The sequence below is a fragment of the Gavialis gangeticus genome, unplaced genomic scaffold (genome assembly GCF_001723915.1).
Source record: "Gavialis gangeticus isolate Ggan-Ray unplaced genomic scaffold, GavGan_comp1, whole genome shotgun sequence".
NCBI classification, from domain to species: domain Eukaryota; kingdom Metazoa; phylum Chordata; order Crocodylia; family Gavialidae; genus Gavialis; species Gavialis gangeticus.
Genome location: NW_017729006.1, coordinates 49,796,639 through 49,823,900, shown reverse-complemented (window position 1 = coordinate 49,823,900; position 27,262 = coordinate 49,796,639). Strand labels below are relative to the sequence as shown.

At 42.3% G+C, this 27,262-nt stretch overlaps 1 protein-coding gene across 1 annotated transcript in view; it reads left to right on the top strand.

The window, feature by feature from the left end:
- The window catches only part of GALNT12 (polypeptide N-acetylgalactosaminyltransferase 12), a 147,603-nt gene extending 135,291 nt beyond the window's left edge, over positions 1-12,312 (top strand). The window contains exons 11-12 of the mRNA XM_019508733.1: positions 1,142-1,297; positions 10,557-12,312. Of these exons, the coding sequence (XP_019364278.1) occupies positions 1,142-1,297; positions 10,557-10,694 (294 nt within the window). The 3' untranslated portion in view covers positions 10,695-12,312. The remainder of the gene's footprint in view (positions 1-1,141; positions 1,298-10,556) is intronic.
- The last annotated feature ends 14,950 nt before the right edge of the window (positions 12,313-27,262 follow it).

Here is a 27,262-nt window from a genome sequence, read left to right as displayed (position 1 = left end):
GAATGACATACCTTGCCCTTTTCTACTTCAGAAAATGTTGTAAATGTTAACTTTTGGATCCACTTTGCAATTCTGTTTCAGGTAGATTTGCCTCCATAAAGTCCCCCTCTTACTTTTTAAAACTGTTGTTACAAACAGTTTTTTGTTTGTTCTGAACTGACATTCAACCTGTTTTTTTAACACTGGGACAACTATGCTACTGTTAATGTAGACAAATATTTCTATTCTGTTGTTGTGAGTAAAACTCTCGTCTTACCCTATCTACCAAATGTAATCTAAAAAGGTTTAAGCATACATTTTAGTTTTCTAAAATGATTTACAAATGTCATAGATACAGATAAATCTTTAAACTTCCTCTGTCCTCCTTGCTGAATTCCAGAGTTGGGCAAAAATCCATGATAAATGTCACAGTAATTCTAGGGAAGGTCTAGTATCCTGGCAGATTTCTGGTACCCCTGTCGTTATCATTACACTGTTTTCAGTGTTAGTTGGCACAGAATCTGAGATGCTCAAGAACCCACTCAAAACTCCATTGTAGAATATTGTATGATAAGCCATCCCATTAAACTGCTTTCACTAAAGGCTTGAACATATTGAAAAGCAGTTTACCTACTTTGCTGAGAACAATATCTTAGAAGTTCATATATTGAGATGCATGTTTTATAAATTTGAATTAGATGTATGTTTTTGATTGGGCTCAACATTTGCACTTTTCAATAGATACATTCTAAAATGAAAGCAACAGTCTGTGAGACTTTGATTAAAATGCAATGATTTTTACTATCTGAAATTATTTTAAGTTCTTCCCTTTAAGGAACCCTATTTTCCTGCATGGTTATAGAGCACTTGGCATATTGTGCATGCTGCTAGAAACAAATATTGTATGCTGATAATGCTATACTGTAAGACTGGGGGGTTTTTTTTCTATAAAAATTAGGCAATTGGTTAACAGGTAAGGCTCCTGTAACAAAAACTGTCATCAGAATTTCTCTCTACAGCAGCAACTCTGAGTGAACTTAATTTGTATATTGATAGGTGGAAACCTATTTTTACCATGTACTTTGTCCTAATAAAATGCTTTTTGGTTTATATACTTCACAAGTAAAATTGTTGTCCATTATTTCTTCTTTTGGGTTTACAGTTTTTTGAATACACATCTCATAATGAAATACGTTATAATACCCGGCAGCCTGAAGCGTGTGCTGCAGTTGAGTCAGGAACAGACTATTTGACAATGCATTTGTGTCAAGACAACTCACAAAACGTTCCTGAAAACCAGAAATTTGTTTTCAGAGAGGTAAGCATGCCTGTTTTGACTTTTGCTATTTGTTCATGTCAGCGCAGACCATAAGTAATTCAGTGTTTGGAAGGAGATTTTATAACAAAAAGGCTTAGTTTTAGTATGTGTTTAGTTCATTGGATTTAAATATTACCTTGTTTGTTCCTTAAACAGCTATGTAGTAGCAGCACACAGGGAATATTGTTGTCTGTCTTCCTAGCCTTGAAAGGAATTGCCAATGGCTTAAGCCACCCGTCTTCAAGTCTCAAGGAAATTATTGTGGATACCTCTCTAACCTGTTGTTAATGATCCTTTTTGGATTATTTAGTTATAGCCTCTTTCTGATACCTCAGTCTGATGATAGATAGTCATAGGTGCTTGTATTCTTGCCCAATAACTCTTAAAGGAACTAAAATTCAACCTTCTTCACCATGCATGTGACTGCCCTTCCTCCTGGGAGCAGTGAGGAATTAGAGATGTAGAACAAATTAGAGTTTAAACAGCCACAGAAGGTGACAAGCTCTTTGGTATAGTCCACCAGGAGGGATGACTGGGTGGGAAGGCAACTTCTTAAAGACTCTCAAATTCATGCCTTTATAGATCTTCCCTCTGTACATACACATCCCTAGCTTCTCATTCCCCTTGTCTCCTCTTCTTCCTTATACTGTGCCACTCTTTCCATCTCAGTTTTGCATCCCGTATTGCAAAACCTGAACTTCCATTACCAAACTGCTCCCATCTCTGCCCATTCTACCTGCATTTTTCCATATCCCAAGGTTGCTGTCCTGGTGTTCACCATAGAAGATGGAATGGAGATTTAAAAGGCTATCTAAAGTACAGATAGCTACTTCCTTTCCCCCCCGAAAAATCACGGATGGCCTCTTCCCAAACAACATCAAAATGTGGCTTGCATTGAAAATTACCTCTACTTTGCCACCTTAACCTCTGGCAAAGTATTGTTGCCCGGCCCATTGAAAAGGAGCCCTCAACCCTACTTTTCACCCCCAGGCCTGGGGAAGGAGCATTTTGATGAGTGTGAAGATGCTATAAAATGTACTTCCCCCCACACTCATGTTTATACTTTCACCTATTCAGGGGAAGTGTTCAGAGGTATGGAGCACAAGTATAAATATAGTGCTTGGTCTTGGAAGACATATTTAAGAGTCATTAATCACACAGACCATACTGCCTAAGTGACCTGTACCTGTTCTATGAGTGAAAACTGATTAAGCAGAAAACAACTGGGTGGATCGAGTTCTTGAGTGTCTTTACTGGAATAAAGAAAAATATTCTATAATGTGTGCAAGTGAAACAGAGCAAAGTCTAGGGATTGCTTTATTGCTATCAATTTGATTTGATGTTGAAGGTGCTGAGACCCTAAGTGTTTGATAGCAGTGAAAAGCCCTAAGAAAAATAAGCAAACTGTAATTCACAGTTTCAGTAATAGATCTAATGTGCACTTAAAAGCCATGATCCTATTATAGGATAAGAAAGTAAAATTTAAAATACTGGCTTTTTTAAATGTATATTCTTCATTTTGTTAATGCTTTTTTCATCTATTTCTTTCAAGGTCCTGAGTGTGTTGGTCCCAAGAGGACACATATTGAATATATCCCAAACACTTTAGAGTGGAAAGATTTGATTTGACATTATATGAAATAAGTCTGCCTAGTACCATTCATAAGTCTTGATTTAAAAAAATAACTTAATTGAGTTTCAACATATAAAATCCTGAACAAATTTGTTGAATTTATCATATTGTTACTTCTCTTTGCAGCTTTATGCTGGTTCTCCAGCTTTTCTTGCATTAAATTCCTGGTCACGCATTTCAAGGCTTTCTGCAGATCTGCCCCTTCCTGTTTAATACCCTTTTTTGATGTAACTTCCTCCCACAAACATGTAGTAGTTGTAATAAATTTTTACTGGAGGGTGCTTAATCAAAAAGTTTACCCAACTGGATAATGTAATATCATTGAGGAAGACTGTGATCCCATAGCCTAGCACAACTACAGAACAAAAAGAACTTGCCTCATATAACTTAAAATGAAGTTAAAAAAAAGTGTTTTGATACCTAGAAAATGGAATTTTCCCAGTAATCTCATCTTTAGGTGCTGATTGTTTCTTATATCAAAGGGGGTGGAGCAGTAATAGATATGAGCAGGCAGTTAAGGAAGTGTACAGTGAAACAATTGCACAGTTACCTGACAGCGCTCTCTTCTCCTTGGCTACAATAAAAATCTTGACTTCTAAGAAAGGCTTAAAAAAATAAATAACAAGTTAGTTTTATGAATACTTATGGAGAATCTCTACATGAGGACCAGCCTAGGAGAAAGCACAGTTACTCATATACAGATTTAACAAGTGGGTGACAAAGACTGACGTCGTGGGTCTGTTGAGGTTGGTGTCAGCCTCAGTGGTGAATGAGAGATGAATAAGAGGGTACGGATAGGCCAGCAAGGTCATGACTATCAAGACCAGTGTTTTGTGTTTGATGCATATAAGGCATGATGTGGTCTGGACATAATCTTTGTAGCATTGTCCTGAATGGGTGTGAGCAGGCACAATTGCATTTGTCAAGAGGAAAGGAAAGCAAGGTAATATAAATGACATGATGTGAGAGCCTGGGCAGAAGTTACAGTTGCATGGACAGATATAGAATGATATGTCTTGGGAATGTTGTGAAGAAAGAATCAGTAACACTTTTTCAACTGTGACGTGAGGACACAGAAAGAGATCTGAGTAAAAATGATACTTAGGTTATGGTGCTGAGTGACAGGCAGGATGGACTTGTGGTCCACAGTGGTGGAGAAAAAGGGTAACAGGGATACCTTGGAGGAAAAACCAAGAGATCTGCTTTATCTGTAGTGAGTGAGTGGATGGTTATTTTGGCTTGGACTGAAGGATGCAGACCTGGAGTGGAGAGAGAGAGAGCTGTGAGCCATCCAGGTAGTGATGATAGTGGAAATTGTGCTGGTCAATGAGATTATCCAGAGATGAGATAAAAGGAAGAGAAAGTGAACAAGGACAGAGCCCTGTGGAATTGCCACAGAAAGCTGGAGAGGGGTGAGAAGGATCCTGAGAGAGCTAGAAGAAGATGCTAGGGAGGACAGAGGCACAGTAGTGAAGAGAGAACATGAGTTCAAGAAGAGGAGTTCAAAGGCAGATTAGAAAGTCAGAAGGGATAAGGACAAGGTGCTGATTCTGAGCTTTGGCTAGAAAATAGTGGAGACTTTTGAGGAGAGAAATTTCTGTGCAAGGTGCAGAAGCTAAATTGGAAAGACTCTGTGACAACTGAAGGGGTGGAACTCCAAACAATTATTTTAAATAGCTCTTTTAAAGAGAGTAGAGATGGAAGGGAGATGAGAAGGTAGTTGGAGGGGCAAGTGAGTTCTTTTAAGGTGACATTATAGGTGAGGTGTGGGTTTTTTAAGATGGGGATGCTAATACTTATTTGTTGGTTTGAGGATAGAGACAAACTAAGGAAGATTTAGGGAGGAGCTGAGAGGGGGCACAAGAGAGATCAGGGGAGAGGTTACTGGGAGAACCAAAATATTTAGAGACAGCAAACAGGAAGAAGCTTGGTTCTGTGACTAGGATGTAGGAAAAGAGGAATAGAGGGAGGGAAGATAAACCAGGAGGAGCAGAAGGTCATGTTTGGCCGATTTTCCCTTCAAAGAAATTGGTAAGATCCTGTGGAGAGACCATCTTTAGCCAAAAAAATGAGAGAAATAAAATGGAGGAGAGAAGAGCTTACAGTCACTACCAGGGCAAAATGGGGATCGGCTGTTGCATTTCTGTTTGCTTGTTGCTTGCGCGTGATGTGACAAGATTAAAGGCTAAGTTTTACAAACTGTGGTGGCATAATTGTTGCATTTTCCTGTTGAGTTGTGTGTTGATTTTTCTAGGTATTTTACATTTGGGCATTGGCTGTTCATCTTTACTGTGACACAAAGTAATGTTTGTGTTAATATGCTGATCTGTCATTCCTGCTTGGGGAGAACTGGGAAAGTCCCTTCGGAGTCAAAGGCAGACTTCTACTGAAACCAGTGCTTAATTTAAAGTCAAGATGTGCAAAGCCACTGAAGTCAGTGAGAGACTTTTCATAGACTCCAATGGGCTTTGAATCTGGCCCTAAGTGAATAAGGACTAAAACAAAAGAAAGAGACTCTTAAACAGGCACACAAATGTTATGATGTAGTATGGCAAACATTTATCTTCCATTAAATTGTACATGGTGGCTTATTTTCTAAATCAGGGAATTTTTGCATTTTGCAATCGGCAGCTTAATTTTAGGTCTAAGAGGCTAAACATAATTTTTTGCATACTTGAAAAATTCCCCTTAGAATCTGCATACAGAGGGGGCTTGAGAGAGCTCATAGCTAAACCAGTGGGAATACCAAACACAGGGCTTGCAGGAACAGACCTTTCATAAGAGGAAACTGTATTTAAACAGTATATTTTTCCTTTCTTTCCCTTACCAAGGAGATCTGTTCAAGAGCACTTTAATTGGCATTGTTTGCTTTTTATATTTTTTTAAATGACATTCTCTTTGATATAAGAGACAATCAGCATCTAAAGATGAGATTACTGGGAAAATTCCATATTCTAGATAGCAAAACACTCTCCCTTTTCAATCTCCCAGTTTCAGGTGGATCATCTCTAATGAGGAAAGTTGGCCTAAATTCTAGCATATAGAAACTAGACACCTAAGAAATGAAAATGCTGTGAGTTCATTAAACCAATGGCAGCCCAGTAACATTACATCTCTCTGTGTGTACATTATTGGAGAATTGATGAAAATTTGAATATATCCTTTGCTGTTCATGATGAGGTGTTAAAGTGTTATTGTTATTGCTGGGTAGGAGACAGTTTTGCTTGTCCTGAAGAACTGTTTTGTGATTTCAGAAATTTTCCTTCCTGTGTCAGAACAAAATAGAGACCTATCCGAGCTTTCCACAAGAAAACCCAAAATAGCCATTCTTTTGCTCTCTTTCCTGTTGAAGCTGTTTTAATTGATATAAATAATTTAAATTACCCGCATGATCAGGGGACAACAGGGCAGACCCTACAGTGAGAGACTGCGGGACCTGAACCTATTCAGCCTCCACAAGAGAAGGCTGAGGGGGGACCTGGTGACTGTCTATAGACTCACTAGGGGGGACCAGAAGGGTTTGGGGGAGACGCTGTTTCCCCTAGCGCCCGCTGGCATAACAAGAAGTAATGGGCACAAGTTGATGGAGAGGAGGTATAGATTGGACATCCGCAAAAACTACTTCACGGTTAGGGCGGCTAGGAGCTGGAACCAATTTCCAATGGAAGTGGTGCTGGCCCCTACCCTGGGGGTCTTTAAGAAGAGGCTGGCTGCCTACCTGGCTGGACTCATTTGAGTCCCGTTTCTCTTTTTGGGGTTTTTTGTTGTTCTCCCGCCCTGGCGGGGGGTCGGGCTAGAAGATCTACTAGGCCCCTTCTGACCCTTAATCTATGAATCTATGAAACTATGAAAATCAGTGCCCTGGGGGCTTGAACTTAAACCTCTGACATCTTTCCCACAAAAAGTTTTGATGTTGACAGATCAGTTCTTTCTGAGAAATAATGTTTGTTAAAAATGTCCTGACCATTCATAATCAGTACTTAGTTCTGTGTCTTTTATAGCACTTACCTAAAAGTACATTTACATCTGTTGCAATGTATCTTTCCTTGGTGGGGGCAGGAGGAAGAGAGAGAGCAGGGGGGAGAAGGTGCAAAATCATGCTTTTGGATCACGTACACATTTATCAATAAGATGAGAGCATAAAATGTATTTTGATAGAACTAATTTACCTTAGAAAGAGCGTTTACTAGTAATTTGGGGTGACCCTGCGATGTTGAACTCATGATCACAAACCACTCATGGCATTAGAGGCCTGGAGAGCAAACCATACAAGGAAAGGCTGACAGATATGGGACTGTTCAGGACTGTTCAGCGTAGAAAAGAGAAGACATCGGGGGGATTTGGTGGCAGCTTACAGATATAACAAGGGAGAGCAGCAGGGGCTAGGCAAACAACTGTTCACCAAAGCGCCCCAGGGGAAAACCAGGAGCAATGGTCATAAACTGCCAGAAGAAGGTTTCAGACTGGATATAAGGAAAAACTTCTTAATGGTTTCGTGAGACCAGACTCTGGAATAGACTCCCAGCGGGGGTGGCACAGACACCTAACCTGGAGATCTTCAAAAGGACGCTGGACCTTTCTGGGGTTATTTGAACCCAGCAGTCTTTCCTGCCCAGAGCAAGGGGGCTGGACCCGATGATCTCGTGAGGTCCCATCCAGCCCTAAACTTCTGTGAATCAAAAGCACCTTCAGTCTTCCAAACTGATTGGGCTGGCACAAACAGGCTGGTAGGGCACAAAGTGAATGGGGATTTAGAGCTAGAGTAGGGAGTTTATTTCTTCACAACCAGGACATCTAAAGATGTGTAACATCTTTGTTTAATGAGAGAGAGTACCCATATGTAGAAGCTGTCCTTTAAAGAACCATTTACACTTAAGTGTAAGTTCTCTTCTCTGAAGAATTCTGCACATTCCCACTCACGTGAGACTAGCCAGGAGTGCAGCTAAAGCAGTGGTAGCCAACTCTTTTAGCTGGCATACCACAAGTGAGCCCTGACCCTCCTCTAGTGCTACACTGATTCCCTGCCCCTGTCCCGAGATATACCCGATAGAGTTGGTGCCCTAGGGTGCTGGAATGGGGCTCACATGCATCACAGCAGTTTCCTGTGCCGTTTGTGGTACAGGTTAATCACCCTTGAGCTAAAGGATGAGCAGAATAGTTCTCAGTTAAATAAAGAGGTAATAAACCTGTATTCAACATAGTGTCACAGTGGAAAAAGGCTTGACTTCCTAAATACATGAGCATTATGAATTTTCCTGCATCAGCAGAGATGCACATGGATAGATGTGAGAGAGAAGAAGAGATGCATAGATATATAACAAGTAGCCCACGACTAGTGGAAATGGAACAAAGTTCCAGGAAAACCTGCTTTGTTCTTAGAAACTAGACATTAGCACCAATGACTCTGGTATTTTACAACCTTGTTGGAGCTAAATGAGGTTTGGCAGCAACTCAGAACAGCTGGGCCTTGGAGTCTTATTCTGGGGAGAGGTCTTATTTCTTTGTTGTTGGGCATGATACTTTTTTTTGGAATTTGACTTCTTAGTAGGCAGTGCTTGTGCAATGGAGGTTGGCTTAACAAACTGGAGATAGTTGGCTCTTGGAGAATCCATGCAATGAGAAGGTCTAATCAGGGGCAGGCAATTATTTCAGGTGGACGGTCACTGAATGAGGTTTGAGCTGTTGAGAGCCGCATGGGTAGCCCCACCCCCTTGACAGGTGCCCCACTATCTTGGGACTGAACGTCCTGCCCTTCACCCCTGACCTTTGCCACCCGAAGTCCCTCCCCTTTGCCCCCTACCCGAAATACTCCTTTTGGGAGAGGGGTTGCCATCTTAGAACCAGAAAACAAAAAATTGTACACTAGTAGTCAAACACCTACTATAACATATTTTAATTTTATTACAAAAAATATTTTTGCCATGATTTGTGTTTGTGTACTGTATATAGAGGTGATTGCATAATAATGCAAAATTATTTTTTTTTAGTATTTTATATTGTGGGGTATGTGGGGGGTATATGTGGTGTGGGTGTGTGTGTTTACAGTGGAGGGGTGTATGGTGGGTGCGTGGGGGAGTTTGGAGGGCTGTGGCTATATGGGGAGCATAGGGTATATTGGGGGTTGTGTGGCAGTTGTGGGGTGTGGGTGGGTGTCTCTGGAACAACTTGTCCTCCTGCAGTTAGCACAGGAAACGCTGTGGGGTGGGAGGGTGTCTATGGGGTGTGAGGTAGGGTGGAAGGGGTGTGGGGACCCCTCCACATGTTCCCCCCATGGCGCAGGAGCAGGTGGGGGTGCTGGTGCCTGGCTCTGGCCAACACTGCACATCACAGCAAAGACTCCAGGCCCTGCCAGGCCATTTGCTTCCCTGGCACTCCCTGCACTTGCTGGGCACTGGAGAAAAGCCCCAGGTGCTGGAGCCAGCTGCTTTCCCCACCCCAGCCAGCTCCTGGGGCTTCCTTCTTGTGACCCATGAGTGCCGGGAGCCCTGGGGAAACAAACAGCCTGCCGGGGGTTGCACTCCTTGCAGTGCTGGCCAGAGCCAGGCAGCAGTGCCAATCAGAGCGCCCTCCCTTGCTGCTGCTGCTCCCGCTGCCTGCCAGGGGTGTGCGCCATGGACTGGAGTGTGGGGGGAGAGGGGTTCCCCCCCCCCACACACACCCACATCCTGCCCATCAAAGCTCCATGCTGCTGCTGCCCGGGGTGTGGGCTCCGCGCTGCACCCAGCCCCACGCTCCATGCTGTGGCCCACACCCCTGCTTCTCTACCTGCTGCCCAGAGGGAGCTGGACTCTGGGGAAGCCTGCAGCAGCAGCCCTGGCTTGTGCTAGTGGGGCTGACCTTTCTGCCCATGAGGTGGGAGCGAGGCATAATAGGATATGTTGGAGGCACGTGTAGGTGCCTTGCTCCCACCCTCAGAGGCAGAAGGGCTAGGCAGGGCACAATTTTCTGGGGGGGCCGCCACAGGCTAGATGTAAGTGCCTGGTGGGCCAAATCCGGCCCGCGGGCCATATTTTGCCTGCCACGGTCTAAAGTTTCAGTGGATGTTCCTTGCTGACTGGCTGTGAAGGCCTGCCAGACCTTGCATTCTCCTGGGGGTTGCACTGCTCTTAAGCAGAATAGGCATCTAACTTCAAATATTTGGGGCAAGGAGCACACCAAGAATAGTGTGTACCTTTTCCCCTGAAAAGGAGGGGTAGGTTTTCTTAATAATTATACTTTTAGTATCTTTAAAATTTATTTTTAGGTAAATTTAGTAAAAAGCTGAAGTTTGTTGTTGGGAAAAGTCATACTCTGGGGTCCTCTGTCTAGGCAGCATGAAAGGAATTAAAGAGTTTGAAGTATGCATTTTTTTAATAAAATTGGACCCCAAACTCCATTGCTGTAAAGCAACATTAATACAGGCCCAAAAAAGATAGTTTTTGAGAAGGTTCTAGAAATTCTCAGCTTAAGCGACTTAGATTGCATACAGAGGATACACACATGCATATGCGAAATGTATATAAGTTGTACATCTTCATAAAAGCTTTCTGTTATAGCTTAAATATGGTAATATCTAAATATCTGTAGCTGCCATCTTAAGACTGTTGTACATAATTTTCTCTTTTTTTTTTTCTTTTTTTTTTGCAGGATGGTTCTCTGTTTCACGTACAAACCCAAAAGTGTGTACAAGCTGAGCCTGACTCTTACAATGGAAGTCCAGCACCACTGTTACGACCATGTGCCAATTCAGAACACCAGAAATGGTTCTTTAAAGAAAGAAATTGATCCAGAGTAGGATGTCATCTTCACAGTCATCTACAGTGTCTGGCTGAATAGGAAAATGTTAACTGAGTCAACATTTAGGCAAACTTTGAAAAAAATTATATAACTGCTATTTTTGTATGAAGAAAGATGTAACTTGTTTACAAGTTTTAAACTGTTTTCTGAAGTGCTTAAAAGCATCAAACACTAGGCACAGTGCATGTACTGTACTGCAGCAATCTACTCCCCCCACCCCCATTCTCTTTATTGGGCAGCTATATGAGTGTTTCTAAAATGCCTTATGTTCTTTTTCATAATTGAAAATATATTTTTTTAATTTACTGTATGAAAATAGAGAAATTAAAATAATCACGCTAATGTGATCTTCCAATAACTTTAAAGTGTTTATTTTTCTACTAAAACATTTTTATAGTTGTGCCATTTAACAGATGTTAGCTGAGAATTCTTCTCCATGTTTAAATTCCAAAAACTAAAATTTAGGCTAAATTATGCCCTGAGGTGACTGACTGCAGCAGAGTTCACATGGCAGTTCGATGTGGGGTTGCACATACATATCTGAAGGCAGATCAGAACCTGATATTTGTGCACAGATAAGAATCTAGTTGCATATAAGATTCATGTGTTTGACATTGACATTAATGTGCATTGACTGTTGCTAGCATTTTAAATGCTCACTGTACTTGAGTTCCCAGTAGGGCTTCATTAGGACAGCTTTGTAGTAACTGTTTACCCATCTTTCATCATTTAGAAATAAGGTAATGATATTTAGAAATGTCTTTGTGAGAAACTGATATAGGCTGTGTTCCTGCAGATGTTCTTGCCTACAAAGCTATTAACTTTAAAAGGAAAATATGTGTGCACAGAGCCTGCAAGATCAGACTTGGTAGTAATTACTTTGCCAATGAAGGTTGAACTTAAGTTTTTATGAAATTAGATTAAAAATTCATACCTCTCATTTTCACTGGCAATGACTATTTAAAACAAATTTTTGTAACTAAAATGAAAAATGTCAACTTAATTCTAATCTGAAAGGTTGTCCTTGTGCTTATAATGAGATTTTTTCTAAGAATTCCTTTTCTGCTCAGGTCAATATATACATTCCTACTGAAAACTTGGGTTTTAATCAGCATCCATATAAGATTCTGTCTTTTAAGGAGTATATGCATTGTCATCGAACAGTTTAGTCTGTCTAGCCCTGTATTTTGTCTTTGATAGTGCTCAGTAATATGTGAGCTATAAGGAAAGTGTCTTTCTATGATATCTGGCAGTTAAAGGTGTGCTAATGTGCTGAAGCATGAAGGTTTGTTTTTTTCCCAAAACTCTTGATTTCATTTTCCTATCTTTACTGTTATGATTACGGATGTCTTCGTTATCCATATAAAATGCACAATCCTTTTTTGAGTCCCGTCACACTCATGTCATCTTTGCATATTTATTTATATGATTTGGGGAAGTATACCCAGAGGGCATATGCTTGTAGGTTCTTCCAAGATCATTACAAAATCATGTATATTTGAATGTTTTTGTAAGCACCTTTACAATTCTGCCTCCATGGGTTGGGTTGGGTTGGGTTGGGTAGATGAAACTGTTGTTAGATCTAATAAAATATTTTGTGAATTTATAGTGTGGTAGCTCTTTCTTTATACATGTTCTCTATTGTATGCGTTAATGGATCTTTAAAAAAATTCCCTTTATCTTCTCAGCTCTGATCTTTCAATCTTTTCAGCACATGGAGAAATGGAACTGTTAGTAATTTACTCTTCTTAGTTAGTTTTCCTCAACTTCTTAGTGATTTTGTTCATCTCACAGTGGCAACTGTGTTCAGCTCTAAGAATAGCCATTTTGGTGGAGCCACAAATTAAAGCCAGTGTCAGCACAAAAGAGCTGTTAAAACTAAAGCCATGCAGCAAAGGGGTTTTTTTTGTTTATTGATGCTTTCCCCCTAACTTACTTTAAATTAAATTACATCAGCCATTTTAATAAAAGGGCAGATATTTCTGTTCACATAAATGGTCCCCATTGACATCTGAGTGGATTTCAATGGCAAGAAGTGGTATGCAGATAAGATGAGGGAATGCAGAGTTTACCATAAAGCTGCACAGAGACATCTACCTGTTGTCCAATGTACTTGCACTATGTATTAAGAAAAACAGTGAAATTTAGGCCTATTGTTAAAAAGTTGTTCTTTCTCACACAGCAAATTCTCATGTGGGAAAAGCAGAAGCTACATAAACTGGAGCTACATACACAATTGTGGCATGCCATTTAGAATGAAATGAAGAAATAAAGACACATTACTAAAATATTTAGCTATTTTATTTTATTTTTTAGAAATTAGGACTGCAGTCATATGCACATGCTTAGAAATAGCTAACATTTCTACAAAATGTGTTACCTTAGGCTGGTTATAAAACAAATTGGTTCAACTGATGTGGTGTTTAGATCAGGCATATCTGGGCAGCTCTGTGCCAGGGGCAGCACCAGCTGTTGCCATGCTAATTGCAGTGACAGGATCAGATAACACTGATTAGGCTTATTTTTGTGCCTCCACCTTCCAGAAAAGCAACACCTGGGGCTACTGCCCCAGTCACCCTTCCTCCCTCGCAGCTATGCCACTGATTTAGATGATGCTTCATGGTTCAAAAGCTTCAAAGATCTCAAAAGGGAACTGAAGGGGAAGGAACAGGTGGTCTTTGCAAGGATAGGATCCATCCTAACCCAAGAGAAGGCAGCAAGCACAAGATGCAGGAAGTAAATCAGTGGCTAGAAGAATGGCATAATACAAGAATTAGTTTGACATAACATCAGGCTCTTCTGTGGTGAAGAAGGACTCTTCAGGGTGTGCTTATATTGTGGTACTAGCATGTCCCAGCACAACTGGCCTGAAGTCAGCCCAGCCACCCCACCAAGCCCAGAAGTGCATCAGTAATGAAGCTCTGACACACATTGCTCTAGTCCCTCCCTATAATTTGTTCTTCAGCCTGCTTGAGAGTGACTGACTGCTGGGGAAGACCTTGGGACAGTGTCTCTAATGTTGCTGAGTTTGGAACACACAAGGAGATGCAGATGGGCATGGTGTGCATAACAGCATCTGGGTGCTGGAGTACTGTAATTGTGTTGAGTCTGCGTGATCTGTGTCTGCACCACAGTGACAGTGTGTCCTGGCACAGAGGCTCTTGAGCATTTATGGCTCACCTTCTCCAAACCCAGGAACATGCTAAAGAGGCTGCTCCCAGGTTTCCCCAACAGGCACTCAGAGACTGAGGTCTTGAGAGCAGCGTCAGTGACATGTTTCTGGATTTGGTACTAAGGGTGTGCAAAGCAGGCAGTATTTGATTCAGATTCAGCCCAATTCAGGGGACAGTGATTTGCTGATTTGGATGACTGACCTGATTCAATTTGGCTGAATCTGAAGATTCGGTGCTGATTCAGAGAATCAGCGATTCGGCCATAGACACAGTTTTATATGTTTTTTCTACGTACCTCAACCTCAAGGTACATCGAAAAAACATAAAGCTGTGTCTATGGCTGAATTGTCGAATCTCTCCAAATCGAATCCAATTTGAGGCTTCCGATTCAATTCAGAGAGATTAATAGGTCTCCTGATTCAATTCGGATTAGGAGATTCAGATGCCAAATCGGGCTGAATCTCCTCCAAATCGAATCAGCGACCAAAGCTTTGCACAGCCCTATTTGGCACAAATAGGCAAGTCAAGCACAGATACATGTGCTCCAGGACACACTGTTGCCATGATGTAGACGTACATTTTGTCTGGGTGGTTTATCTTAGTCATAGGAGGAGCAATCTTCTGCCTGGACAGGGTAGGAGTACATTAACCCTACAACAAAAGAGATAGTGGAGGATAAATGCAGCACAAGTGTTCTGACAGGTAACTCATGCTTTAGGTGCCAGGAATGTAATGAATGATGGTGTCAAAGGATTCCTTCTCTATACATCCCTTAATTGTCTGCAGACAGTGCCAGAAGTCAAGTAATAAGTGAGAGACACTGGAAATTATCATGTACGAGTAGACTTGTAGCATAATAGATATCATTGTTATATGAAAGGATTCACGTAACTGGAATAGTAAAGTTCACTGCATCACCACATTAGGAGGAGGGAGAACAGACACCAGTAGAAGAGAAGCAATATTCCCTCAAATATACCTTGAAGTTATTGACAACTCACACATGCAGGGGTTGTCTTCCTTATGAAATTAAATTCTTGCCACAAATGAGTACTAATAGAGGTCTGCTTTAGGCCACCAAATTAGAATACAGAGCAATACGAGAAGCTAATTAAATGTCTGTGTGTAAAAAGAGGATGTGTGTGATCCTAGGGGATTTTTGTCTGAAGGACATATATTGCAAGTCTCTTGCCGTGACTAGTAAAGCTTTCTTGCAGTTTAATTACCTATATTGTTTTAAGACAAATTAAATCGAACTTGGGGTAATTCAAGACTAGACCTCCTTTCTGACGCATACAAATGAATGGATCCAGAATCTGGAATGGGCTTCCAAGGGAGGTGGTGCTCTTCCTACCTTGGAGGTTTTTAAGAGGAGACTGGACAACCACCTGGCTGGGGTCATCTGACCCCAGCACTCCTTCCTGCCCAGGGGCAGGGGGTCAGACTTAATGATCTTCCAAGGTCCCTTCCAGCCCTAAAAACCTATGAAAGCTATGGATCACTGAACTAAAACTAAGTCATTCCCTATCATGGTTAAGCATTTATTACCTCTATTATATACAAAATATAGTATATTTTGCTGCAGTAGGGAAGGGGGGAGCAGGCCTGGACCCCAAGCAGCAGGAGGGAAGGAGGGAGTGGGCCCAGATGTGTGTGTGTGTGGGGGGGAGTCACAGGGCTCCATCCCTGCTTGCTCCCCACCCCCCTGTCATTCTTGATGGGCAATTGGCTAATGTTTTTATTAAAAAAACGGGGGTGGTGGGCTGGCAGAAACTGGGGGATAGTCAGGTGGGCTGGGAACTAGCTAAGGGGTCAAACCCAGAGAGTGTTAATGGACAGGTCTGTAGCATCTTGGTGGGAGGTGGGCAGTGGTGTCCTGCAGGGTTTGGTTCTTGACCCTGTGCTGTTCAACATCTTTATCAATTTAGATGAGAATGTGGAAAGCACACTGGCCAAGATTTTGAATGATACTAAGTTATGGGGAAAAGCGGTCATGCTAGGGGTTAGGATATGGATCCAAATGGACCTGGACAAGCTGGAAAGATGTGTGGAGTGGAACCAGATGCAGTTCAATAAGGATAAATGCAGAGTGCATCACCTGGGGAGAAGTAACCAGCAACATGAATGTAAGTTAGGAGAAGATGTCCTAGCTAGCACAATGGCTGAAAGGGACCTCAGCATTATGGTTGATCACAGGGTAAACATGAGCTGCCAGTATGGCACTACAGTCAACAGAGCTAGAAGCATACTGGGATGCACTAGCAGATGCATTGCAAGCAGGTCTAAAGAAGCGATACTTCCTCTGTACTTGGTGCTGGTGAGAACCGAGCTGGAGTACTGTGTCCAGCTCTGGGCACCACACTTCAAAAAAGATGTGGAGAATCTTGAAAGGGTCCTAAGAAGAGCCACAAGAATGATTAAGGGCCAGGAGGACAAACCTTATGAGGAAAGACTAAGGGAGCTGGGACTATTCAGCCTGGGGAAGAGAAGATTTGGTGGCTGTCTATATATATGTAAGGTGTGAATATTGGGAGCTGGGAGAAAAACTTTGCTAGGGTGCCCCAGGAGAGGACAAGGAGTAATGGCCATAAACTGTTAGAGGATGGTTTCAGGTTGGACATAAGGAAGAACTTCGTTATGGTACAGGTGACCAGAATCTGGAATGGACTTCTCAAGGAGGTGGTGCTGTCCCCAACCTTGGAAGTCTTCAAAAGGAGACTGGACAGACACCTTGGGATCCTCAAATGATCCCAGGAGTATTCCTGCTCAGAGCAGGAGGGGTTGAATTTGATGATCTTTCAAGGTCCCTTCCAGCCCTTAATTTCTATAATTCTATGCATATATGTATGTATACACACGTGTGCACACACATGCACATTTACACAGGCAGATGAAAAAAGTTCATACCTGTCTACATTGCTGATGGATCCCCTTCTCAGGCAGATATTTTAAACCAATGTAGCTATCTTTCATGCTTATGTATATTTGCCTATACTGTCCTCAAAAATGCAGTAGAAGACTATTGCTAAAATTGCAATACAAGCACTCAAAAATTAAAAATGCCAAAGTTAAGGCTTTCTGTATAGGCTATATTCATCCCCTCCCTTTTGTATTTGCATATGATACAATCCTTAATTCCACGCTACTTTTTTCACAGGACCCTTCCCTCATTTGGGCCCGTTTCTATTCCACTTATTAAGCATCTAAGTAGAAGAGCTGCCTGAGTGTGATCTTATTCCACTCCACTCAAGTCCTTGAAAACTATTAATCAGAGTCCTCCTGCACCTCACTGCTTTTCTCTGACTGAATCGTAGGGGTCATGTGGTACAAAAGCAGATCAATTAATGGATTTTCAGGACTTGTAGAAGGTGAAGGAGAATCACACTTAGGCACCTAAGTCAACTTAGACACTGAAAAGTGAAATAGAATTTTGCCTTTACTGTAAAAGATGGATTGTGGTTAAGATTTGAGAGGTTATTCAATACATTATTTAACTTTCATTTGTCAATCTGCTGCTCCATACTTTATTTACTTCGCATCGCTGAAATCCTACTTTGAAGAAGGTATTATTCCTATCTTCATGGGCTTTTCCATAATGCTCAGCACTACAATATGTGAGTGCTTCAAAACCATGGGAAGAAAGAGGCATTTTTCACCATTTCACAGAAGGAGAGTAAGCCCAGAGATTAAGATCAAATGTTTGCCAGTTCTGGGTGCCTAATTTGAAATGCCTGCAACTGGTTTTTCAGCATACTCAAGCACATTCCCTCATTGATTTTAATTACATTTCTGGCTATGCAGCACTTCTACTAATCAGCCATGAAAATTTGGCTGTCCTGAAAATGGAGTACACACTTAGTAATCTCTTCCGAGGCACATGACCCCCTAGCATCAAATCCAGACTTTGTGTTATACAGGCCGTGGGAAAAGAAAGACACCTCAGCTTGGGTACTGAGATGGCCACCATGCTTAGCAAGGAGCCACCTACATCTCACCAATATAAGAAACCAAAGAGAGGGGTCAAAGAAAGGGGTATGTCACTCCTTTCTAGAGCTTAGGCACCCCACTCAGGGCTGAAGGGGGCATTTGTACGCAGAGCTCATAATCCTCTTCAGAATAGAGGGGGCTACAGCCATGGTTTGAAAGAATTGAGTGAATGCACACTTTTTCTTTCAAATGGGACACCAGGAGCAGGAAGAGAAAGCCCACTTTTTGTACAACATCTGAATTGTTGGAGTGCTCTCCTAGGAAATGGGAGATCTCAGTTCTAGGTGTTATCTAGCCTGGGGGGTTCAAATACCTACCTCCCACTTCCACAAAGAGTGCCATGATCACCAGGGTGTGGTGGTACATTCCATCACTGAGCAGATTCATCAGGCCAGAGACAGAAAGCTTGCCCCTGTGTTATATGGGGGTCAGGGGAGTCCTGCACTCCTGTCCCTGCTCCCAGAACCCTTTCTGTATGCTGTCTCATTCATTGGATAATAGATATCTGTTACCAGTGAGTTTTTGGATTGCAGTGCTGGTATATTGTATTGTCCTTAGGCTTCCCATACAGTGCAAGGGGCCTAATTTTCAGATGTTACATCAACTTAGTCTGATTTTACTACTTATGTGAGTCCTGGGCTTGGTCAGTACCCTTTGTATTACAGATCCTACTCACTGCTGCCTTCCCTCTGGATCAGTCTCTCCTGACAATGACCAGCATCTCCTACATTAATATGAGACCCCTTGTTAATGTCTCTGATCTCTAAGGGTAAAGTTACACTTAGAACATACTAACAGCACTTGAAACATAAATATCCACATGTAAAAGCTTGCTAACTTGTGCTAAGTGACCTCTGAGCATCTCAAAGTTATACCACTGCAGGTGAGGGCTAACTCTGGGCTGGTCTACCTAGCTAATGTTAGGGTAACTTCAGTCTGCTCTGCAGAGATCAAATGAGCAATCTCCAGTTATTTTTCTTCAACATTAGTTTTCCTAGTTCTTCATCAGTCCAAGACTCCCACCCCCCTCACCCAGAGCAGGGACAGAGCCCAGGAGTCCTGGCTCCCAGCTATGTCCCTGCACACCAGCTCTCTAGTGGCAAGTCAAAGCTGTGCAAGCAAGAACCAGCATTAACCTTTAACATGCGACTAGTCACAGCACATTCTCACTTTAACACCACTTAACAGTCCACAGATTTAGTATGGACTAAGTGTAACATGTAACTTCACCCTAAGAGACAGGTGATGGGTGAAGAAATTCCATTTTTCTCAGCAAGGTGCTTACATAAAGGGATTATATAGCCTCTTCGTCACAGAGCAGCTTCTGTACAGAGTGCCCATTCAAATTTGCAGCAAACATGTTGGTCTAGCAGAAGAATGAAGAGTCAGGCTTAATGGTTCTTACAACTAGACCCATGAATGGAGGTGTGCAGGCCGGAACAACAGAGGGATATTTTATCAGTATGGCACAGCACAACCATTAAAATTGTAGAGAAAGTTATGTTAACAGAGGCTGAAATAAAACATGGTATTCAGGGAACAATGTGGAATGCACCACTGGATACAGACATACATTCACATCCATCACAGTGGTGTCTCCTAAGTTTGAGGGCTCAATTTTGTAAGTAAAGGACTGAATCTGACTTTAGTTTGTGTGCCCAAATGGTACTTTTCCAGCTTCCATTGCTGGCACTTACACACGGTTTTCAGTCTGACTCCATGTGCAATGTGGACACATAAGAAGGAGGGTCCTCTCGTGTTTTGGTTCCAATAGCTGAGTCATTATGGCGCATGTCTGGGAAGTGGGAGACTCAAGTCTTTTGACAACTCCCTCTCACACAGCCAGGATCTGAACTTGTATCTCTCCAACTTCTCAGCTCAGTGCTGTAATCACCAAGTCCTAGGTTAGGCAGTGCCTTCTCCAGCCCTCCTCTACAAGTTATCCCCCTGTGAAGCTAAGACAAGGAGAGATGTGGGGTCAGGAGGACAAGTGCAATCTAGACAGTGTACGGTTCAGTGAGATGGATGTTGTTCTGAACAGGAATTTATGTTCTAGCCTAGAACCTTGCTCTAAAAAAGCAGAAACTTCCCCATTGCCATTAACCTGACCAGTGCTGCTGTCCTGGCCCTGCTGCTACTCAGGGCACACAAACTCCTTGTCACACCTCTGTTCCACTGCAATTCAGCTTCATCATGGAAAAGCTCTGGGGTGTGTGCATCCCTAATTAAAATAAATACATTTAGTAACCATGCAAAACTGTGTTTCATGTCTTGGAAGATAGGAGGAGAAATATGAGAAATGTATGTGAGAAATAAATTTAAAAAATGTTCTGGAGTGGCACTAATATGAGCCACGGCAAATGCTGGGTAGTATGAAGGAAAAGGTATGACCCTAGGTTTACAATTAATAATTACAAATCAAACTGAGTGCCAAATAAAGACAAAGAAATCATATGGCAAGCACTGTGTAGAAAATCAGCAATTAAATATATGTGAAAGAACTTCCCAAAGGGAAAAAAATGTGCCTCAGGAGTGCCGTACACTTCCAGCAATGGCTGAAACTTGAACAGCTCTTGTCAGACTGCCTTTGTGTGGAAGTGTAGAGGGAGCTGTCCAACAGTTTGGCACTTCCCTTTCTAAGGACTCAGGAGATAAACCAGTGCACCAACAGTGATTTCTCTGCACCTGAATGTAGTCAATGGAATGAAGTGACTTTTAAAAAAATAAAGTTGTAACTTTTACTTTTTCTAGGGAGACCCAGTAGTGAATTGGTACTACAGGCATATATCTGTATGTGGAACAGGCCAGAGGACTTCATGTGTGCCATTTCTAATGACCTGTTACATATTAAGCACATTAAGCAGAGTTGTATGGACATAGAATTAAGAGATGATGGAGGAATATGATGATTTCACAGGTGACTGTACTATAAATTGGAAAAACTGAATCATTACTGTAAAGGGGTGGGGGGAGGGACTGCAATGTTTGTTTCACATTTGGAGTTCATTTTTTTTGTTTTAGAGACATGCAGGGATGGTGATGGATATATTTTTCAAACTATTGAGTCAGGACATATTTGGGGTATATTGCTTATTTTGTGCCTGGTTTTGTTCTCTTTCAGATAATTTTGAGTATCACTGTCACAAGCACAACGTGGACAGGAAGGGTTAGAATCCAGAGTCAGAGGTCACAGGCCAGGGAGTCCAGGGCCAAAGTTCTTGAGCCAAGGAGTCCAAACGCTACAGGGTAGGCAGGGGCCCATTCACGAGCAGGGCACTAGGAGCTAGGCAAAGTTTCAGACTAGGCAAAGGGACAGGCAGGAGCTAGCCAAAGGGGGTCTAAGCAAGGGAACATGGAACAAGGAATCAGGAACCAAACTAGGGAGCCCAGAACAAAGAATCAAGAGCACTGGGGCTTGGCAGAACAGACACCTGTCTTGATGCAGAGCAACAGAACATTTTAAGGGCTGGTGTTTATAAGCAGCAGCCACGCTTTAACTGAGGCCGGCTGGAGGCACTTAGGCAGCAGGCAGCCAGTCCCACCCGGCAATTAGGGCCAGCTGGAGGCTTGTCTGTTGGCCTGCTGCCCTGACTCCTGCCAATCATGTTCTTTATGAGATAGTAAGGGAGTGATTCTCAACCAGGATGCCATGGCCCCCTGGGGTGCCTGAAGATATGTTCAAGGGTGATGTGGGGGTGTCATGCAATGTTAGTGTGGTTAAGTGTGCAAACATGATTCACAAGATTAACCCAGAGATTTAAAATAGGTAACCATAGTATTAAAAGCATTCACAGCTGTTGAAGTCTTTCTGATGCCTTTGCAGCAGCAGAATGGCTCTATTGTTTTTCTGTAGCCAAAAAATGAATGAACACTAAGAGCTGGCATTTTCTGAGGGGGTGCCCCGAGTCTATTGAGGGGTGCTTGGAGTCTAAAAAGGTTGAGAACCACTGTAGTAAGGTTTCCATTCCATGAGAGTTATACTCACTCATTCTGTGGGATGGGCCCATACAGTCCTGTTGCACTTAGGAGCTGTGAGGGATTGGCATATGTTCAGTGTGGATGGAACCGTCATAGATTTTAGTTTCTAAACTCTATAATGTTTCTAATGAGACTGATTTTTTAAAACTGTCATTTTTCAAAAGCGTATAACTTGCCTAAATTCAGATTAATTTTCACAAGAGAAATAACATGCAATTCAATCCAGTGTCAAATTTCTAGTCCCTGCTCTCTAGTCTTGAAAATATTGTTAGAATTTTTAAAGGGTAAAATCAATTCATTTCTACCTTAGCCTTGTTCTCAGAAATGAATTAGTTTTGTGCAAACTTTCAAAAGACAAATATACAATCTAATGCAAACACCTAGTATGACAAATTACAACCCAAAAAGTTAAAGTTGGACAAAGTTGAGAGGAACTGAAAAGAGAGTCTAATTAATTTTCAGGCCTCCTTAATATTAGGCAAGTATTGTACCACTCCCTCTAGGGTAAGGGAAAGCTGACAGCAATGAATGTAAATCAGAATTTATTAAAAACAGACACTGATAAGGGAAGCTAAAGATATCAACATAACATTTATGGCCATTTAGGGACAATAAGAACATCTTTAAGAATTTGCTAGGAAAGACACCAAACCATTAATGGAAACAACAGAATTTCAACAATGATGCAGAAAGTGTAGAACTGTTCAGTAACTATTTCTGTTTTTTATTTGGAAAGAAGACAGTTGACATCTTTAAATTTTGCAAAGATAAAGAAATCTTTTCTGTTCCATCAAAAACTAGGGAGGATCACAGAATCATAGATAAATAAGGCTGGAAGGGATCTCAGAAGGTTATTCACTGATCCCAACTCAAGGCAAGATGATCCCTGTTGAACCATCTGAGACAAGTGTTTGTCTAACCTGCACTTAGCAACTTCCAGTGATGGAGATTCTACAACTTTTCTAGGTAATCTGTTCTGGTGCTTAACCAACCTTGGAGTTAGAATGTTCTTCCTAATATCCTGGCTAAATTTCCCTTGTTTCAATTTCAGCCTGTTACCTCTTGTGCCGTCTCCTGTGGAAACAGAAAACGATTGATTACTATCCTCTTTATGACAACAAGAGAGTCTTCTCTTCTCCAGACTAAATAATGTCAGTTCTTCCAGCCTTCCCTCATATGACATGTTTTTTAGATCTCGAATAATTTCTGTTAGTCTCCCCTGGACTATTTCCAATTCATGCATGTCTTTATTGAAGTGCAATGCTACAAATTGGACACAGGACTCCAGATGAGACTTCACTACTACTGAACAGAGTGAAAGAATCACCTTCTGTGCCTATTAATGCATCCCAGTATGCTATTGACCTTTTTTACAACTATACTGTTGACGCATATGCAGTCTACTAGAGCCCTTGAGTCCTTTTCTGTAGTGCTGCAGCCTACCTGTTGTTGTTCCCTATTTTGTATTTGTGCATTTGATTGTTCATTCCTAAGTGTAGCGCTTTGCATTTGGCCATAATGAATTTAAATCTATTTATTTCAGGCATTTTATTTCTAATTTATGAAGGTAATTTTGAATCCTAATCCTATTCCTCACAGCACTTGCCACCTCATCCAGATTGGTGTCATCTACAAACCATGGATAGGTCAACGTGATTTGTTCACTCAGTAAGTGAAGCACAATTAAGCATACTTTCAGTTCCATCCTTCAAATAATTAATAAAGACATTGAACAGTACAGGATCCAGAACAGATTCGTTTGGAACTGCCTCTGAAGCCTTCTTTGAGTTAGACACTGGGCCATTAAACAGCATCTACCAGAATCAGTCATTTTTAAGTCTGCAGAACTAAGTAACTTACATCAAGAGTTTTTAAAGAATTGGTTGAAAAGCTTTCTGAAATAGTGATATTGGTATCAGCCCCTATAAAACTGGTGAAATTCCAAATGACTGAAAAAGGAAACCTGGAATAGGGACAATATTTAGCAACTAAATAAAGTGTCCCAAGTAGGTATGGGACCATTAACTAAGTACCAGTCCCAAAGAATATAATGGAGTGTAAGATATGGGATGTAAACAAGAAAGAAAAAAAGGACTGTAGCATAATTATTACTAATCATTATGGTTTTCTGGAAAGCAGGTTTGGTCAAGAAAACATGACATCTTTTTTCAGGAGATTTACAAACTTGGTTGAGGAAAATGACTGCGATAACATAAAACACTTAGACTTCTGTAAGGTGTTCTGTTTACTATTCCTTATGATTGCATTTTGATTAAAATCAGGCATCGCACAAAAACAGTGTGGCACATATTAAATCAGTTTTATAATTGCTCTCCAAAAATAATTTTAAATGGAGAATTATCAGCAAACACCGGTGTTTTTATGGGAGCTTGCAAAAATGTGTTCTCAGCCTAATGATAGTCAGTGATCCAGAAGAAAATATAAAATTACTGCTGATAAAGTTGCAGATGACAAAGATTGGTGGATGATAATGATAAGTCAAAGTGATTCGTTCACAGTAAGTGGAACACAATTAAGCAAAATGTATTTAACAGCCAAATGCAAGGCAAATGGACAAAGGTTGCACTTACGGGACAGTGGACTGTATCCTGAAAAAGATGCTGGGAGTTATGTGTCCTTTAATGGCATGAGATCCCAATACAATGCTGTGACTGACTAGGTGAAATCTGTTCTTGGATGCACAGATGAGAATACTGAATACGAACAGGGAAGAGGTATTTATTTCTTATCCAGCCCGTGTGAGAAAAATACTGGAACACTGAGTCCAAATCTGGTGCCAGCACTTTAAAAAGGATATTGAAGAACTGGAGAGCATTCAGAAAAGCTTATGAGAATGATTCCTGTGGTCTGGAAAACCTGCCTTTACAGTGAGAGAGTAAAAAAGGTCAACCTATTTAGCTCATCAAACAGAAGCTTACAAGGTGATTTGATCATTATCTGTAAGCATCTATGTGGGAGAAGATGTCTGGTACTATGGGCTTCTTAATTTAGCAGACAAAAGCATAATGAGGTCTAATGGTTGGAAGCTGAAACTAGAAACATCCTCACTGAAAATCAGGTGTAACTTTTCAATGCAGTAATTAACCATTGGAGCAACTTACCACGAGATGCCTGGATTCCATATCATGCCCAGTGTTTAAATAAATGGCACATCCACACTTGAAATTAGCCCAGATGAATAAACTCTAGTGCCCAAGAATGCAGCAAGTTGAGCCAGGTTGGAGCAGCCCTGGCTAGCAGATAGCTCCAGGGGATAGCCTGCTAGCCCAGGGATGTGCTGACCTGGTTCAGCATGCTGTGGAGGGCCTGGCTGGGGCGAGAGAGTGCTACAGTCTGGGGCTAGCTAGCAGGCAGCCCTGCACTGTAGCACCATCATGCTCGAGAACAGCCCCAGTCAGCATCTAAATGTGTTGCAGCAAAGTAAATAACTCTGCTGTAGGATAGTAGTTGTATCAAGCAGTACTAACCTAGGCAGAGTTAACTAGTTTACCCTACCTAATAGGGCTACATCTGTAGATAGAGATGCTTTACTGCAGAGCTAATTAGGCAACTGCAGTAAGCATCTCATATAGATGCATCCCACGGTCTTCCTGACAAATATTGCAGCTCAGCTAGAAGTTACCAGCCAGCAGCAGGAATTACTGGGTAAAGATCTTCAGCCAGGGTTATTTAGGAAGCCAGACTGTTCTGGCCTTTAACTTTATTATAATAATTTATATATTTATTTTTCATTTCCTCACTTAGCTATCATCACCATGTATGTACTATAAAGATGACTCCTTTGTCAGGGTACCAGTGTGCTCAAGATAAAAGGTGTGGCACCTACAATGATGTTGGGAAAAGATTAAGTATGCATGAGAGGGGAGGAGCCTGAAGCATTTAGCTAAGCATAGCTTTGTATTCTCCTATCACTCCTCATGGGTGGCAACCACCCGTGCCAAAAGAAAAAAAGGCTGTGACCTGGACCTTGTCTCTTTACCTGTACTTTGAACTAACACTTCCCTGTTTAGGAGCTTTTGCAGTATGCAGAGGAGAACGTGTGTGTTCTACAGGGAAAAAATGTAGGTGTGAGAGAGTCGCATATAGACAGCATGTGCAGGTGTAAAGGCTTCATGGTCTACAAGCCAATATGCTCTGAGACATGGAGGAACCAAATTCCATGGTAACCTCTGAACTCCAAAGCAACAGCCTCGAATCCTGTTTGAAACTGAATGCAGATATAGCTACAGCCATGGGGAATAAAAGAAAACTGCTACAGAAAAATGGCAAATTCTACAGCTGCCGCATAGGAGCGGCTCACAATATGTCTGTGTGGGGGGCTCGCTGAGAGCTGGGGTGGGGGAGAAAGGGAGAGCAAAGTTGGAGGGAAGAGTGTGTGCATACCTGTGTGCTAGGGTGGCCATCACAGAGGACAGTCCAGTTGTCCTCTGTCCACTACTGATATGAAACCAGATGCCTTTATGTCCTCTATTTCTCTCTTGAAGAGAAAAACAGAGGACATAAAGGCATTGGGTTTCATAACAATAGAGGACAGAGGAGCAGAAAACTGGTATGTCTTCTGTGATGACCCACCCTAGTGTGCACATGTAAGTGCACAGTTTGAATGTGGGTGCCAGGAGGGCCCACCCAGTGTGGGTCAGAATGGGATGTAAGGGAGTGTGTGTGTATGTGTGGTATGGGGGGGTGTAGTATGTGAGTGTGGGGGGAGAGAGACTGTGTGTGTAATTGGGGCAGTGAGCGTGTGTAGTGTGGAAGTACAGGGAGAGAAAGAAAGTGCATATGTGTGGTGGCATGAGAGTATGAGTAGAGTGTGTGTGGTATGGGAGGGAGAGAGAGACGGTGTTTGCGTATGTGTATAATGTGTGAGCATGGGGTGAGAGAAAGCGTGTATGTGCGGGTGAGGGGACACAGAGGGTGTGGGGAGGACACCGAGGGTGTATGCCTGTGTGTGGGGATATATATTTTAAATTGTATCCACGGCCAAATTCGCCCAAACTAATTCCAGATCCAAGCGTCCAGAACCACAAGTGGCCGCACTGCCGGCAAACATCCTCCACCTGCACCTGGGGCTCTGGATGTTTCCAAATCCTTTGGCGGGCACCGTAGGCGCAGGCCCAAGCCTTGAGGCCTGGGGTTCGGCTGCCCCCAGTTTGGCCTGCCCTCAGCTGTACGGCCCTCGGCGCGAGCCAGGGAGTGTGTGTGTTGGGGAGAGAGGCTCCCATGGGGCACCATGCCACCGGCAGGGCTGTGCTTGCCGTGTGCCTCCCCCGCCGCAGCCCTCGCCGGCCACCCCACCTGCGAGCCCGGCACCTGCCCGCTCCCCGCGGCGGCACAGCACGGCACGGCACGGCAGAGCCGAGCCGTGCCCCGCCCGGCGGTGGGCTGTGCCCAAGCCCG